Source organism: Herpailurus yagouaroundi, unplaced genomic scaffold (assembly GCF_014898765.1).
Source record: "Herpailurus yagouaroundi ecotype Mexico unplaced genomic scaffold, PumYag 140, whole genome shotgun sequence".
Lineage (NCBI taxonomy): Eukaryota > Metazoa > Chordata > Mammalia > Carnivora > Felidae > Herpailurus > Herpailurus yagouaroundi.
Genome location: NW_024412395.1, coordinates 44,120,420 through 44,138,926, shown reverse-complemented (window position 1 = coordinate 44,138,926; position 18,507 = coordinate 44,120,420). Strand labels below are relative to the sequence as shown.

The following is an 18,507-nucleotide window of genomic DNA, read 5'->3' as shown; positions in this document are numbered from 1 at the left end:
CCACTCCACACATATGCACTATAATATTTCCAGTACCCTCCCTTTTGCCTATGGTGTCCCATCCCTTCTTTTCCTTTCCAAATTGTATTCCACTCTTCAAATTCCCGTAAAATTCCCCCAAATCCCTTAAAAATGGATGTATAGTGTTTTTAACAATATGTTATATGCAATAATGTGTAATATGTCTTTAATTTATTGAAACAAAAAAAGTCATGTCATCCAAGTAATGCTTTCATGTCAGTGGAGTATATCTGTTTAACCATCAGAAACGTGACAACGTTCTTTTATTATTTTCTTACTGCTTTTATGGTAATTAGTCTCAGAAATTTTCTACAATATCTCTCATTCCAACTGTGAATGACTTAATTCAGTATTGATTAATAAATCTTATTACATGGTATTAAATATGAGTCAACGATGTTCATTTGTTTGTTTTTCTTAAGGGATATGTCTTGTACATATATAGTATATATATGTATATATGGATGTGTATATGGATTGTATCTATCTATATATTTGTCTTATAATGTGTTTCTTTTTTCCTGTCTCCACTTGTAGGGAAACTTTTTGGGTTCAAATTCCCTGGTCTGAGAGTTCTCACTTACAGAAAGCAGTCCTTACCACAAGAAGACCCGGATGTGGTAGTAATTGACTCATCTAAACACAGCGATGATTCAGTAGCCATGAAGCACTTCAAGTCTCCTACAAAAGAGAGCTGCAGCCCTTCTGAAGCAGATGATACAAAAGCCTTGATACAGCCCGGCAAATGTTCCCCTTTGGTGAATATATCGGGACCTCTTGACCATTCCTCTCCCAAAAGGCAATGGGACCGACTGTACCCTGACATGCTGCAGTCAAGTTCCCAGCTGACTCATTCCAGATCGAAGGAAAGCATTTGTAGTATACGGAGGGCTTCTTCAGTTCATGATATAGAAGGATTCAGTGTCCACCCCAAGAACATATTTAGAGACCGACATGCCAGTGAAGGTATGTTTTTTTTTTTTAATATGGAAACATATATTAATGGGTAATGAAAGGTAATTTCCTTAGTTTTTAATTTTGACATTAATGCCTATGCCTTGGGGGAAGAAATGTGAGTAAATTACAGCAATTACAAATTATGAATTTTATATCCGGAAGTGTTACTGATTTTCCTCTTTGAACCCTAGTGAATAATTTGGTTTCTTCTGGCTTCTTTTCTGTGTTTCTGAAATGGTATGATAACCATTATCTGCCGACTTTATGGAGTGTTAATTAACACTTGATATAAGCTGTGCTTAGGTGATGACACTATCATCTCAAGCATAATTAATTTTGCTGCATTTAGTAAATAGTCAAGCTCTGAGCAGGAGTGATGTGCCTTCACAGGACTCTTTTATTAACCAAATCTTTCCAAAGAAAGACGTGTGTAAAATGTGGTGTAGCGACTAATCGGAAAGCTATAAACTGATTGGATAGGGATGGGGTAGGAAGGAAGAAGGGGAAAGGTTTAGAGAGAAAAAGTAATCCCTGAAAGTATTGGAAGACCAAACTTGAAAACCAAAGTCAGAACAAGTTAGCATTCGTTTCTTTTTCCCTGGCCTCTTTGTGTTCACATTCTTACATTAGCCGGTAGTGAAAGCAGCAATGCTCAAAAGACCATGACAGGGGCACGTGTGTGGCTCAGTCAGTTGAGCTTAGGACTTCGGCTCAGGTCATGATCTCACTGTTTGTGAGTTCGAGCCCCACATCGGGCCCACTGCTGTCAGCCTGTCAGCTTAGAGCCTGCTTCAGATCCTCTGCCCCCCTTTCTCTACCCCTCCCCCACTTGCGCTTTCTCCCCCCAAAAAGATAAATAAATATTTTTTTAAAAGACGGCGACAAAAAAAAAAATCATCATTAACATGATGACGGCCAACTTTTACTGAGTATTTTCTATGTGTTGAGGCATTGAAAATGTTTGACACACATGAAGTGATTTAATTCTTACAACAACTCTGTGAGTTAGGAATTATTGCTAAGCCCCATTTTAAAGATGAGGTAACTGAGGCTTAGATATGCTAAATATATGACTCGTCCAAGGTTAAAGAGTTCCAGAGCCGGCTTGCATACCCAGGACCACCTTTCTCCAGAGCCCACAATCCACCACTCAGTGTTCTCCTGTGGTAGGACGGGTCTGCGGACTCAACGAGCTTTCCCCGAGGCTCGGAGATTCAGAGTACCTGTTGAATGGATATATCAGTCCCACTTTTCCAAATCCCGCAGTTCAGGTTCCTGAGCAGCCCATTGTTCTGTGGTATCCATGTCTGTGCGTTCCCATCATCACTGCTGCTTTTGTGAGTTTTCTTCTTAAAACATGCATCTGATCACTGGACTCTTAGTGTAGGGTACTAGGCACTTTGCCAGCTGGCCACAGTTCTTTTTCAAGCCTTCCTTCCAGCTTCTGCAGGACTCCTTCCCCTACTATGTATAAACCTGCACAAAGGTAATTGCTTTTTCCCAAACATGCATCACACATTGTTTTGCTTCATTAGTTTGTTCTGCCAAGAATATCTGTTCTCCACTTTGTTCCTCCTCATCCTGCCACTCACAGTCCTCAGGGCCCATTTCCCCTTCCCAAACCAAAGGAACTCAATGATTTTACACCCTAATGTGCAAAGCAGCATTTGCACATTATGATAGCATTTATTACATTCTACCTTTATTCCACATTAGAAGTCTGTCATTTCTGCGGGATACACAAAGCCGTAAGTACGCTTCTGTGAGCTCCCCCATCGCAGGAGCTGGGGCATAGTGTGCTTGGCAGCCTTAATATCCAACACAATCGCCTGTCTCATGGCAGGAACTCAATAAGTGTTGGTGCCACATTGAGAGGACCATGCTCCCGAACTATGTTTCAAAACCACGCACAACAGAAAATGATTATATTCCATAATACTTGAATCATATGGGGATCTTTATTTAAAGGCCACAGTGAAGATGAGAAGGCAGAAGAGAATTCAGAAGGCAGAATTGCCAGGAAGAATTCAAAAAGAGATAAATCAGTATCACAAAAACAGAAGGGTTTTCCACAGATAAGTTTGAGAAAGTATATATGGTACAAAAGCCAGTAGCACATCCATTTTAATCTGTAGTCTAAAGAAGGTCAAAAGGAAAATAAAATCAAGGACAATTTCCAAACTGAATAGTCATCTAAGGTCCCCATACCATGGAGTGATTGCATGCTCAATATCTCCTGACTGAATGAAATTGCTGAAATTTGATCTTTGAGCAATGAATCATATAGCTGAAATGCAATAAATCCAATAGGGTGATTCAAATGACTAACATACATTTTGCTTAGTTCGTCCTGTTAGTGTAAGCATCTTTAGAAATCATACTGGCTTTTCAGAAATTGGCCTTATTGCCTAGAACCTGAGTTACAGTATTAATACCATTCTTCCATATTAGATGGCACATGATCAGTGGGTGGCATAGACGTCGCCTGTGATTTGACAGTGGTGCTGAGGAGGTTAGATCAGATTTCATGATTTCACCTTATTTGCTTCCATTTTATGTAGTCTTCATTTCGTACATTGTTGCTGATACAATCATGGGAAAGGATGATTTCACATTTCTGGATTTCTCAATTCAGGTTCTATACATGGACACTCAGTAGTGGGGACATCCTGGATTTTCTTCCCACACCAAAGCTATGTTATTTTCCAGAAAAGTATCACTTGCTTACAGATGCTACAGTTGTCTGGTTATCGGTGAATAAATTCAGAGGGTATTTTATAGTTCAGCTTTAGAACAGTTTTTTTAGCCACAAAATCACTGATTAGCCTAGAAGAAACCACACTTCCTATGGCTACATAATTTGATATATTTTAGAAACTGAGCTGCTGACAAAAGAAGATGGAAAACTTTAAAAGTTTTTATTTTTTCTTTGGGTATAGTTGATGCACAATGCTACATGATGATGAAAATTCTTTTAAACTGATTTTAATTTTATGAATTCATGTGACTGGTTAACAGGTTAAGTCCCACATGCACCAGATTCTGAATTCAGATTATTGCTTCTTCATTCAAGAAGAGAAATTTCCTTCTTTATAGGCTATCTTTATAGAACTTTAAATAATTTGCAAATATAATAGTGCATAATGTTTTACATTATCCTTTTATTTAATATATATTACCAAGTACCTTAGAATTCTACTTCTCAAACCATTTATGGTGAAGGACCAGGATTTTTTTCTAATCCATCACAGACCAATACATTTGTATATATAAGAAAAATGCACTATTAGAAAAATGAAATTTTCAAAAAAAATACATAGAAAATATAAGCCCTAACTGTTTTATTATTAGATTGACCCGACATAGAATTACTCTGACAAGTTGCTAGAAGATTCTAGATGCTTACTCTAATTTCTGCAGTTATATTGTCACGGACAAATAACAAGGTCTCAGCTAGCACCAATGCACAGACTGCGTGCTCTGTCTTAGAATGTCAAAGCAGCATTAACCATATAATATAACTTCTAGTCAGTTTTTTGGGAATTTGCAAATCTTTATAATTTCGAGGTTTGTTATAATTTTTAACTACTTATAAGTAGTTGTTACTTTACTAATTATTTGGGGGCCCCGCTTCTGATGGAGATAGTTAATTCTATGTAATCAAGGTCTCTTCACTATCCATATTTGCTTTTTTATGGTCCCTCAAAGAAGGCAGAGTTGTCATGTAAGGTCACGGTTTTGCATATCTCTATGTGAGCCAGTGTCTACACTAGCAGTTCAATATACCGCATTATTGAAATTGCTTCACTTGTAGACTTTGAAACAATTATGATATATCCCAAGATTTTAAATATGCACAGCATTACTGTACATGTCAACAAATGTTGAACAGATTTTTCAAATCTTGGATATATTTGTATGGTTTTGACATGACTTCATTTCTTTTAAGCTTGTTTGTTTCAAAACTAGTAATGCAGATTTTGTTACTAGCAAATATGCATCGAAGGGTCAGGTTGCTAATCTCAAAATAAATCTGAAAACACTTTGTTCTGAGATTTGAAAACAGCCCATCTTAATATAAATGAATTTCTTAAATATTTTAGGTATTATACTGAGTGCATTGTGACAACATAGACTTAAAAATCTCACATTACTTTTAAAAGTCAAATCTTTCACTGATTTCTTACAATTATTTTTGCCTAAGAATGATTCTTTGAGCACTATTTGGTGTTTTCAAAATATGCATCGAAGAACATTTGTGGGAGTGGCAGTTAATAGAATTCTGATTAGTGACACAAGTTGGTTTATTAAGGTAAGCTGTTGTCTTAATTTTCTAGGTTAAACCATATGAAAAAAACAATTACTTAACATACCAAATGTTGTGCAGTCTTTCTTGTAAATGACGGTTGAAGGGACACTAAAATTGGCTTCTGACAAGACTGAAAGTTTTTATCACAACTGCAGACAGCTGGAGATGCCTTCTCCAAAGTGTCGTAAATTATAAAAGATACCAATCTTGGAATCCAGTTAAAATAAATGAGATAAATGATTCACATACTTGAACGTGCATGCTTATGATGGCAGATATTATTTTTTGTATATGCATTTTACTTGGTTGAATAATACAAAATGCTAATTTCAAAGATACAATTTTCAATCATCACATCCTGTTTAGTCTGTTTGTAATTCAGTGTATATAACATAATTTTAGTCTTCTTTTTATATTTCTTTCTTTTTTTTACCCTTATGTGCTCAAAACAGACAATGGTCGCAATGTCAAAGGTAATGTACGAACTCAAATTTCATCACCTGATGCTCAAAGAGCCCCTTTATTTGGCATGTTCACTTGCCTGCTGTATGCCCTGTTCAATGCAACATCATGCTGCCCTTAGCTGGTCCAGGTGCCTGGTGGAGATATCGTGGCTTGATTTTGTTGGAGACATTGTTACTTTCTCAGCTGTGGCACCAAAATGATTCTGAACTCCTTTTTCTTGCAAGTATAAGCCTAGGTTGACAATGAACGCTTCTAAATATTTAAACCATTTGGAAAGAAACAAATATTAAGCTAAATACATTCCAGTATGAAAGAGGCACATCAGCCTGTTTCAGCCCCAAAAAGGTTTTGAGTGCAAGATTAAATAAAGTAATCAAAGTGCTACATGACAGTATCTCTTCACTTGTTCCTCTTTTGTTTCCTTAAAACTAGTTTCACGTTCCTGGATGGCAGGGGGTATGGTTTTAAGCTTACTGTAGTAGTAAACTGTACATGCATGATAGTCATTTTCTATTTTTCTATATTACATTTCAGTCATTTTTAATTGTGTCCTATATTAGTCTGAAATCACTAGCATGACCTATAGGTACTGTAGGTTAATGTTTAAATGGGCAGTACCTCTGGAAAAGTCTGGATTTGACTACAAATTTGAAATTCACCTCTGTTTTTTCTACTATATCATAGTAAGTACGAGGAATCACAAAATATAGTAATCATATTATTCTCATCAAATTGAAAACATTTGGACTTAGCCTTTTAACATAGGCCATGCATGCCACTGTGAGTGTGCATATGGTGACAATGACTCATTTGGTGCATGTATGTTGCATGGACACGTCTCCACCGGTAACCATCATTATTTAAAATTCACTGTTTTGGCCTCTTCTGTATGTCACTGCTACTCTGATTACTATGAAGTTCTGTATATTGATTTCTCAATTGCTTCCCTAATTAAGTCAGAGCTGGTTATGCTTATGAATTAATAGCACTAGACACTAAAGCTGTTTTCTGGTCATCAATCCAGGGTGATTTGAAAATAAGGGAAATTGTGGCAGCTTCTCCCATCCCAATTTTATTTTGCGAGCACTTCAAAAAGGGTCTATGCAGGTGACCTCCAATACTGGGATGGTATTTCACCCACATGATTATTCTATCCTCGGCCTGTCTACTGTGGTTTCTAAAAGGGAACAAATTAGTGTCATTTGTGATGGTGATCTAATTCAGGATATAATGTCAAGAAACAGAATACAGACACCCCTTGCTAACTTGCTTGTATGAAATATGATTGGCTTTAGCATTTAATAATTAGCAATTAATTATTAGACACTAATTTTCCAATGATCTCTTAAATGCAGTGAAAAATGAATCTGATTTGTCTCAATAAATAGAAAATTGAGCTTGCTTATCTTAAAACTAGTAGTTCACACAGCTGTCATTCAAACCACATTTTTTTTATTTTTCTCTCATAAATCCATTTAATCTCCAACCCTTTTTCCTTGACCCTCAATTTTTTAATAGCAGTAGTCTTTAAATAAAAATGAATCATCAAAGTCAGAATTTGGGATTAGGAAACTCTAAACCATTGTAGGAAGTTTTCCCATATTAATATTTATGAAGTCAAACTCCCAAATTAGATTTGAAAATGTGCAAATTTAATTTAAAAATTAATGTAAATGTACCCTCCAAAGTCTTCATTATTTGTTCAGACTCTGGTTTTGAAACTATCAAAAAATACTTAAGTATCTGGCTCTTTAAGATTTTCGCTGAAAAATTAACATGCTAAGTAGATATAGAATAATACATTGAGTGCGCTTTTAAAATTTTTTGGTTTTGTTTCTAAACCGCATTTAAATAAATCTTAAAAAATAAAAGACAAATTTCTATACTTCTTTGTGTACAAATGCATAATTACAGGTCTTAAATATCGAAGTCACCCAAAAATAATTTCTTGACTGAATAAAATGAATCATTTCGGCAGGCATTTGGAAGGACCTCAAGAGCATCTGGTTTATTCCCCTCAGGCGAGGTGGTTGGCAAAATTTCTGACACAAATGGTAGAGGAATCTTTATCTTGGGGGGATCCCATTCTCTAACTTTCTTGGGAAATCTATTTTACTGCCTGTTACGCCAAGAGCTAACCTAAATCCTTCTTGCTGAAATCAATTTTCTTCCCCGCTTTATCTATCCTGAGTGGCCAGAGATTCCAGCTGGTTACGTCTAATCTTGATATAATATCATACTATAAGAACAGCAATTGGTACTCAGTCTTTTCTTCTAAAACAGAATCATTTCCATTTAACCTTCTTACTTAGGATTAAATTTGTTTCCCTTCAATACATTTCCTTGAAATTTATGAATCTTTGAAATAAGACTTCAGAGATCTAAGTGTAACCCATTATCAAGGATTGGAAAAGTTAATTCAAATAAATCGCATTTGCTGCTTCTATGTGTGCATGTACGTTAAATGCTGTTAACAACCTCTTTAATGTTGTGAGAGGTGAACCTAATCCTGTCTCAATCACTCATCAACTGATCTTCACCTCAAATTTAGTGGTGGTTTCTCTGCCTATACTGCTCTCCAAGTCATCCATAAAAATTAACCCACCCCTACCCCACTTAGTAAATAGGTCCTTAATATAGCTTTACCCCTTTATTGCTTCCACCTGCTTATTATTCCAAGGAACTCTGCATCCCACTGACAATAGTGTGTTCAGTTTCCATCTTGTGTGTGAATCTGGCATGTGAGTCAGAAACAAAACTATCTGCAAGACTGATCACAGCTTTCACCTCCCCAAGCCACAAAACCTAGCAGACTCACAAAGGAAATCAACCGATCTGATACAGCTTGTTTCTTATAAGCTACACTGGCCAAGTTTTTGTGATCTTATAAGAATTTGCATACTGATTTTCAATGGTGATAGTTTTCTTCTGAAAATTATATATTACACACCCAAAGAAGTAATATGATTATGGACTACAAATAATATGATTACTTCTTACCTATCTAAGTTTTAAACTGGCTGCCAGTGTTCTTTTACAAAATCCAATTACTAAACACTGCATTTGCTTTTTTTCTAACGTTAAGTCACTTCAGCAATTTACATTTTATTAAACTTTAGCCAAATAAACTCAGTGCCCTAAGAAATATTGTGTAAAGACCTGATGATGTGGTAACCTTAAGTTTTTTTTTTCCTCTCCTTTTCTTGTGTCCCATTTTATCCTCAAGAGCAATGATCTTTAAAAAAGAAAACAGTATTTTTTAAAAATTATCAGATGTCCTTGGCTATATTTCCAGCACTTCTAAAAGAGAATATATTCTCTTTTAGCATCTTGTAACTCATGATAAATTCAAATAACCTTATCATAAAAATTTTAAACATCTTTAATCTAAAATTCTTCCCAGTTGTTGCTTTAGCCTCTGGCTTGATCTCTAAATTCAGGATATTTCTTTGTAGCTGGAACATGGCCTACTTTATATTTAATCAGACAGTTGTAATATATTAGAGCTTTGTCCAGATGTTGGTTTAGTCTACTTGGTCACCTGTTTTTCGTCTCCTTCTAGAATACAGAAACGTTTAAATGAATGGTCATCCATTTTGCAAATGTTTCTCTAAAGAACATCAATTCCTCCTTATACACCTTTGAGTTTTACATTCCTTTCTATTGAAGCTATTTTCCCCCTTATTTCTGCCCATTTATTTTATTTAAATTCATTTACTTTGTTTTTCAGGTTATCCTCCTTTCTTTCATTAGAATCCTAAATCCCATCTGTTCATGATCACTCTCAGGGAGGCTGCCTTTCACCTTTAAATCCTCAACCAAGGCCTCTCTGAATATAGACCTAGGAGGTAGGAAACCCTGTGTTCTGATTTCTAGTCCTTGATGCTTATTCCCTTTTGGCCTCATATTCTATCTGCTTAGGTTGACGATTAGTGAAAACGAGAATACTGTGAATACTTACCATAATTAAAATCTTGGGAAATTTTTTCGCTAGAATTTAGATAGGTTTTAGAGGAACCTAAGCTAATGCACATTGGCTTGCAGACTCAGACTTCTGCAAATAAATATCTGCTTCAAAATCAGTGGAAAAAGCATAATGATCTTTGTTTATGGGATGAAATAGATTGTAAATGTCTTATCTAAGTAGCATGCATGAAGTATTTTAAGTAACATTTTAGGTTCTGCTGAATTCTTTAAATATATAGATTTAAAAGAAAGCCTAGATTAAATCTCTATTATTAAGAAGTTACAAAAAAAAAAAAAGCAGAATAGAATAACAGTTTGAAGGGTTATCCACCAGTAAATACAAGAAGCTAAAATATGGACTCAATGAAGTTATAATATTCTGAGAGCAAATCTGCATATGACATATATTGACCAGTGGTTTCTCAGCCCTGTCAGACCCAATGTCCCCTTGTTTTGCAACAATATTTTTTATACTCATTTTACTATCCTGTAACAACATTTAGAAATAAGTTAACCTATTTCTAAAAGATCAACATGATTCTTTAACTGTAATGTAAAGGAGGAATACAAGGAAAGCAGTTTATAATAAAATGATACATTTCTCAATGTATTAATGCTCAAATATAACTAACTACACTAGAAGACATAATGCAATGAGCAGACATTTTTAGAAAATGGCTTTAAGAGCATTAAAGACATGAGAAAATCATCCAGATAAGTACTAGAGAAAATGATAGAGCAGGAATATGAGTGGATAACAAAATAAAAAGCAGTATAGGAATAAACAATAACAGACCAGAATTATTTATATATGAATTTTAGAAACAGGAAATAACCAAAATTGAATTATGAAAAATATCCCAAGATAAACTGGGGAGAAAATGAAAAAGGATGATGTTCTCACCAGTAAGCTGGCCCTTAACAGCTCAGTGTAATGTCAACATGATTTCATATGTGATAACATCAATATTAATGAATTGCACTGTTTAAGAAAGAAATCCCACCAAATGTCAGAACATATATTCTTTATCCAATATTGTAAAAAGGCCTTGCAGACCATATGCTTTCCTAAACAATGGGACTAAAAAATGGATTGGAACAAGAAATGGCAATCGAGACATTATGATGAAGTTGTGGCAGATCTCTAAAGAGTTACTAACGTGAGATTGGAAACCAACAGGCAATCTCAAGACAAATCAGTTAGTGTTTAGTTCTTACTACATAGTTTCTTTTCATTACATCATGTATCATTTTACATACATAGAGAACAATCATATGAAATATTTTTGAAAGAAATTTTATTAATGATCTTCAGTGTGATTCCTGTAATTCTCTGCAAATTTAATATCCAGTTCCAACACTGTCAAAAAAAAAATACTCAAATCTCTTTGTTTACATATTTGTTCGTGACCTGCAAACACAGTCTATAACCTTATAGCGTGAAGTCTGAAATTCTGTATTGGCAATTCAAATGCCACAAGTAGAGTAACTCCAAGTGATACAATTTTTCAAAATGGTGAACAACTTTTGGTAAAGTTCTGAACCAAACAATGTAAAACTCTTTCCTTTACATGGTAGTTGTAGCTCTACAAAGTTCAACACATATTAAAATCATGTTAAAAGTACATTGTACTCTTTATATGTGAAACAGGTTCAAGGCTCAGATCGTTATAAACAGGCTTTCACCTACAGGAATGCCCATTGGACATATGGGACAATTTTTCAATTGAGCCACCTCTCATCACTGTGACAGACAAAAATGTCCCCAACAAATGCCCCTAGGATGAAGTACTGTCATGGTTGAGACCTCGTGCTTATTGGTGTAGCCAGTTCAGTGGAGTTTATTGAAACTGGTTACAAGGACAATCAAAGCATATTTAACAGTGTTTGTCTCCTCTAATGTGATAGATCATCCATGTTTTTGCCTGATTTTTTTTAAACAACTCCGTAGAGAGTCAGCTATAGACATTCACCACATAGAAGGATGACAGAAATAGAGTTGAAAGATAGACATTAAGGGTTTAAAACACAACTTAACTATATATCAGAGCTCAACTTTCTCTAATCTCTTCTCTGTACCCCTGTGTGCAATAAAAGTACCTAATGAGTGAAAATATGACAATAGAGTTGAGAAAAAGACATTATCTAAAATGTTGGAAGTCCTGGAATATTTCGCAAATTACAAATTTTAACATATAGGCCTGGAATATAGCCATAATATTATACAATGATACAAAAAAGAGAACACTATCTAGGATATGTTGCAATACTAAATCAATGGTTTGTGATGGAGACTTACAGAGAGATCTAGAGAATGGGGTTTCTATCAGACACCTGTCTGAAGGCAAGATTAATTTGGTGCCACTTTTGGCTCCTATTTCTCTCGTTATCTTATAAATAGAAAAGAGAGTGAGCGTCTATATGCAAATGAGAGCATACTGGGCAATAAATGCCCAAATTGCTCAATGACATTTTTCACCTAGATGGATTTGATCATCATCATGGATAAAACTCAGGGAGTGAATAAAATTGCACCTCAAGAAGCACAGCGTCTGCAGTATGGATGAAAATGATCTTAAAACAATTTCAAATTTTTAAATAACCAAAAATAAAATTTTATAAAGGAATATATGTGAATTCTCTCCAAATTAACTATCAGCCAGGTGATGGCAATTATTTTTACTAGCACTATAGTTTAGCTGAGTTGATTTGTTATTGTGGTTCAAAATACACCACCTATAAATTTAATTTTCAAGTGTTCAGCCCTGCATAAAGTACTTTTTGATCCCTAAAATGTATTTGTTTCATTCTGAACAGGAGAAAAGGTAGCATAAGGCAAAATGTGCTGACTAACAAGCTCAGTCATGCAGTCTGTGTGTTTGAAGCACTCTCTGAGGCAGCAAAATAATGGCTGAGTAACAGTCATGGGCTCAGGCTTTCTGTAAAATTCTTCCTGATGCCAATTTTTAGGAGCTCTATATCAGTAAAAGTTGCATTACCCACTATACAAGAAACTCTGGAGCATTTCCTGACTCTTCAAAAGCAACACACAGTAAGTTCACCTCAAGGTGTACCTAGTCAGTGTATTTATCCTCGACAAGGGAACCAGGAGCCCTGGAACCTTGCTAAATTGTCTTCATGGGAAAGAAATGTGGGAATTGACCAGGGTCGGAAAATGGGTACTGACTTCCAGCTGCAAGATGAATCAGTTCTGGGGATCTAACATATAGCATGTTTGAAAATAAATGAATGGATAAATAAATAAATAAATAAATAGATAAATAAATAGATAAATAACCAGGTACCACTAACCCCAGCCATTACCTAGCTATGGTCACTTCAATGTTAAGTTATGTTTACCAAAGTATTCTTCTGGTATGGTTTTTTTATGGAGGCTTTTCTTTCTCTCTCTCTCTCTCAAAAAAAAAAAAAAAAAGTATTAAATGTAAATGAAAGGGGAAAAGAAGGAAAGATTTTAAAAATTTCACACACGATCCTGGAGTTTTCAATAGAATACACGCACGTACACACAGACATTTGCCCTTCTCCCTCTTATCTGAAATTCCTAGAAGCTCTGTAAAACACCTCACATAGGTAGTAGAAGCACATGACAGCTGGTTCGTCACTTGTCATTTGTCATGGCCCAGAGAAGAAAGTAATACACATTGGAGCTGGGGACACAGCCTGTTCAGAAATTTCCTGGCCAACATGATTTTATCCACAGGCAAGTCTCTTCCTTGAATAATTCCTGGATTATAAAAAGACATTCTTGAAAAACCGGTTTGGCCAATAATAGGGAGTGGAGGTTTTTGGTTTTTGTGTTTTGTTTTGTTTTATATTCCTTTTATTCCAGCCCTTAATGAAAGAAGTTAAGTAACAGCCAAAGATGTCATCTGCCCCCTGGGTACACGCCTTGGACCCCATCTTACCCTCGATACCCATGTGCTGCTCCATGTGTCAGACCGTGATCCTAAACCTGTGGTCAGGTACCAGCTGGCTGCATTTAGTCCCTCCCGAAGCAGGGTCACTCACACTGGCTGTGGATCATTAGCGGGTCATTCAGGACCATCTCTTTCTTCTTCTGTTTCTCCTGATCCTGCTTTTACAAATATTTTCCAATTTTTTTAGGGCCTTTTAATCATATCAAGTCAAGCCTCCTGGGATCCACGTCAGATTCAAATCTCAACAAATACAGCACCATTAACAAGATTCCACAGCTCACTCTGAATTTTTCAGATGTCAAAACTGAAAAAAAGAATGCATCCCCTCCTTCTTCAGATAAAACCATTATTGCACCCAAGGTTAAAGATCGAACACACAACGTGACAGAGAAAGTCACCCAGGTGGGATATGATTTTATTCTCAATATTGACCATGTTTAAGCTTCTTCTCTGCACCAGAAAGCACATTATTTTTCCCATAAACGACTATCAAAAAAGGTAAGCTATTTATTGCACCCTAATATATCTTGAAATGTTGGGTAACCCTCTAATGTGACAGATTTTAAATAAAACTATAGACTGTGATTGTATCTCTTACAAGACTAAGCAAAAATGGGCTAGCTTGATACTGTTGTTCTCTCTGTCGCAGAGGTGGTTAACCTGCTATTTATCATGTTTGGACATTTATTGTTTTGCTGCCAACTCGTGCATTATTAAAGCACAGTTTCTTAATATAATGGATGTGACTGTTGAAACTTTAGGTGACTAACTGGGATTTAGTCTTAACTGTGACCTCCTTTTGTTCACTTCCTCTACTAAGTAGACTCAGTTGTAAGTCAATTGACTTGAGGAAAAGAGCCGAAATGATTAAAAGTCAGAGTATATAATACATTTCCACAGGAACAATATTTTATTGTTTTCAAATAAATATTGCAATTTGAACTAGGGTAAAAATGTAATGTCTAGCAGAAGTCCTGCTTTAAAGAATAGATAAAAATAATTTGTACCTATTATATCAAAATACCAACCTAAGCAACATCTAGCTTTTGCTTACAATGCACTTACATTGTTGGGAATCCATGACTCTAAAATTTGTGTCCAGTAAACAGTTCTTTTACAAACACTTTACTCGGTATATTTGCTTAGCACATCTTTTCAAAAACTGTCACAAGTATATAGGTAAACTTGGCCCCAATCTCTGTCCCAAGCCTTAAAGATTTTGAATTGATCAAGATTTTTCCTGTAGTGATGATCACTGCCAGCAATACTGTAGTCAGTAAATAATCCTTTATGTGTTAGCTGAAATAGCGATGTAACGACCAGGAGTCAGTTCAAAATAGTCCTGAGTGGTCTGTGTTTGGGATGAGACATTCTACATGCCATATGCTACTATATATTTTATGTTTATGTTGTAATATGTAATTTATAATGATTATTTATAATAATTCCATAACAGAAATTAAGAGATTTCAAAAACTGTACAAAAGTCCCTGGGTGTTTAGAAACAGGTGTTTTCCTGGCCCAGGGAGAGGCTAGGCTGGGCACGAGCTTGGGACAGGGGCAACTTTCCCCTCTAGATGGTTCTCCATTACCTTTTCACAAAAATGCCCTGAGTCAAAGTAAAATGCAACAGCTAACCTCAAAAGCTTGGCATTCTTTTCAGGTCTCATGCTTTCTCTTTAAATTCTTCTCTTATATTTACCTTCATCTTTCATAATATCACAGTATTTGTTTTAACATTTAAAAAATGTCTTCATTCCTTATCACGGAGGTAATCCCAAGCCCACAGAAACACCCCATTTCTTTCCTATAGTTTCTCATATTCCACACAAATAGTATAGTACCCTTACCACAGACTCCAGAGGGCCCCAAATGAAAAACAGTGCATCTTAAGGATGCTAGAAGATTTGCATTAGATCCTGTTTTATAAACTATCACTCTTTAAATGTGAAAAATACAGCAATAGGAAGGACATTCTGCAGACAGAACATTTAAGCGGATCTGGTTCTGGCCAAAATGATGAGGAACTGAAAAAAGGCTGGGACCAAAAACTAAAAAAAAAAAAAAAAAAAAAAAAAAGAGGTGGTAGGAATGCTCCCTCTTCTTTTTAGTGTCATCTATAGCTCCCAGTAACAAACCCGCCAACAACCCACATGTCAAACCAAACAAGGTAGAGATTGCATATTGATAAATTCCTCCTGCAGACGTAGCCTCTGGAGATTGTTTAAACACTTGACAGCAGGACTCTTCTCATTTAATGTCTGTGAAGCTTCCTCATCATAGCTATCTCTGGAATTTCCATGTTCCCAACATATAACAACAGTCCTCTAGTCACTAAAAAAAACTAGGCCATAATTTTACTATTCCCTTTGTTAGGCCTGTGTGGAAATGTTCCTTATTGAGATAGTCTCAGTGCATTTCTGTAGGCAGCCAGCAGTATTTTCTTTATCTAATGTTCTTATTTGTTTTATTCCATTTATAGATTTGGATGGTAATCGTTCCTTCAAAGATATCAGGGTTTTGTTCATAGATAATTCAACAGTGAGTTTTAAATATTCCTCTGAGCACAAACAATAAAGCAGACACGAGGGAAAAAAAGGCACAAAATCAAAGGAACAATTAATTTCTGCTCATGTTATACTCTGTCAATATTTGAATCGTGTCTCTATTATGCAATGGTTAGTTGCTAATTAGCCTAATGGTTATTTCTTCCCCAGCTAGACTGAGCTTCTTCAGAGTAGAGACCATGCTGTTAGTCATTCATTCATTCATTCATTCATTCATGCATGTATGCATTCATGTGTTTGTTTATTCACTCAACAAGCATTTATTAAGAGCTAGTAAGTTCTGGGAATTCATGTGAAAAAGCAAATACTGTGCCTTAGATGTGTGAGAGAAACAGACAAGTACAATACCTAGGCATTAGGATGCAGTGTAAAGGATTACACTATAGGTAAACAACAGAGTGCAAAACGTACTGAAAGAGGAAACAGTACCTATATTGGAAGTTTGGGATAGTGGTTGGGGAATATAAACTCTTAGAGATATTTTGAAGCTTGAGAAGTTTCAAGGCGAGGAATGAAAATCTGGAATAGGACATAGTTGTGGAACTGTGAGTACCAGCGAAGGAATGAAACATGAGGTATTTGTATTTTTAGTGCCTAGCGTGATATATACAACATATAAGAAGACTCTTAAAAGATTTGGAAATGAACCACTGAAGGCATTGGAGAGAATTAAGCAAGAGTACGTCTTTTGGTCAATAATCCCCAAAACAAATGCTTGCCTTCCAAATTCTCCCTTCAGGCAATATTCTAAATCTGACTCTTGTTTCTGGTCCAGAGACCCCTTTCATTGGCTGGTCTCATAAGGCATACTTCTAGAATGCATCATCTCTTTAATTGATATTCTATATGACCTTCTCTGTTAATTGGAGAAAATAAAAATTAACTCAGAAGATGCGGATTTTTTTTAACCGCAGTCTAGCTGGTACAGGCTGATGTGTAGTCGGGTCCGTCCTCAGGAGACAGGGCCTTACTTGGCTAATTCTTACCAAATAGCAGTGGAGTAGTGGAGAGAGGACAATGGATTGGAATAAAAGTTCGGTGAGTGAAGAATAAAAATCTGCTTTTACCATGTAATTGTGGTTCTCATTTGAGGATAAAATTCTTTGCTATATCTGCCCCCTTTTAAATAAAAGGAAACCAAACTTTTGCACTCTTGGATGATTTCATTATTCCTGAGGCTAGTTCTACTTCTACTTCAAATGTTATGCTAATTTTAGGATAAAATAGATTATATGTTGTCATGTTCAGCTTTTACCAATTTGGTAGTCGATCACTCTCCCTGGATATGCATAAGAATATCAGGAAGATTTAAGAAAAAGGCACTTTGGGTTCCAAATCTTTTTTGGTCACATGAGACTTTATCAGTCAGTCAGTGCCATAACAGAATATAAAAGAAGCCTACTGGAACCACCTTAGGCGGAATATGAAAGGAGGAGGGGGAATTTATTGGGTCACATAACCAAAAAGTGCAAGGACAGACCTGCTTTGGGCCGTGGCTGCTGCATCCATTGTTTAAAGAGTTGATGACATTCTTTCCCTCTCAGCCATGCTTTCTTCTATATTGACCTTTCTCCACATCTGATAGAAGCAAGAACCTCAGACTCTCTTGACTCACATAATACTCACAGTTGGTAATCTGATGAGAAGGGCCTTCTCTCCTCTGGTGTCCATTATATTCCTGAGAAAGTGGAATTCTATGCCACTATGGGTCCTGTGCTCATCCTTGTAGAAGTATAGCCCCTTGACCAATGACCACATCAAAAAAATGCAGTGGGGGGGGGGAGGCTCTAAAGAAGGAAAACAAAATAAGTGGCCCATTGCAAAGACGAAGATGGGATTCAGGTTAAACATCAGTGTCTCTCTCTTTCACACACACACACACACATACACACACACACACACACACACACACACACACACACACACACTAAATATGCATTGTGTGCCAGATAGGCACTAGAGACACAGAAGTAGAAAACTAGCACTAATAGTACTAGGGGTTATAAACTACTCAGAAAAACACTATATAACAATATATAATGATAGCATTTTTTAAAGTGCTAATGTAATAAATGCTACAAGAATATATTATGAACTAAAAGTAGTTTACATTTCCTTTTGACTCAATACTAGCCAAATTATGTCCAAATAATTCTACAGCTTATTGCATTATTACTTAGGAGGCATGTCTGCTGAATTTAGTAGACATTCATATTGTGATAACCAGAAAAATAAGACATATGAAAGGCCCTAAATGAACCAGGAGATTTTAATTTGGGGA

General features: G+C 35.9%; 1 protein-coding gene across 6 annotated transcripts in view; it reads left to right on the top strand.

Annotated features, from left to right (window-relative positions):
- KCNH7 (potassium voltage-gated channel subfamily H member 7) overlaps positions 1–18,507 on the top strand; it is a 488,027-nt gene that overhangs the window by 348,242 nt on the left and 121,278 nt on the right. For 3 of the 6 annotated variants that reach the window (XM_040475205.1, XM_040475209.1, XM_040475204.1), the window contains exons 4-7: positions 559–987; positions 5,740–5,760; positions 6,185–6,208; positions 13,847–14,061. In XM_040475205.1, coding sequence (XP_040331139.1) covers positions 559–987; positions 5,740–5,760; positions 6,185–6,208; positions 13,847–14,061 — 689 coding nt within the window. The remainder of the gene's footprint in view (positions 1–558; positions 988–5,739; positions 5,761–6,184; positions 6,209–13,846; positions 14,062–18,507) is intronic. The other 3 variants (XM_040475206.1, XM_040475207.1, XM_040475208.1) reach the window with 3 other exon arrangements.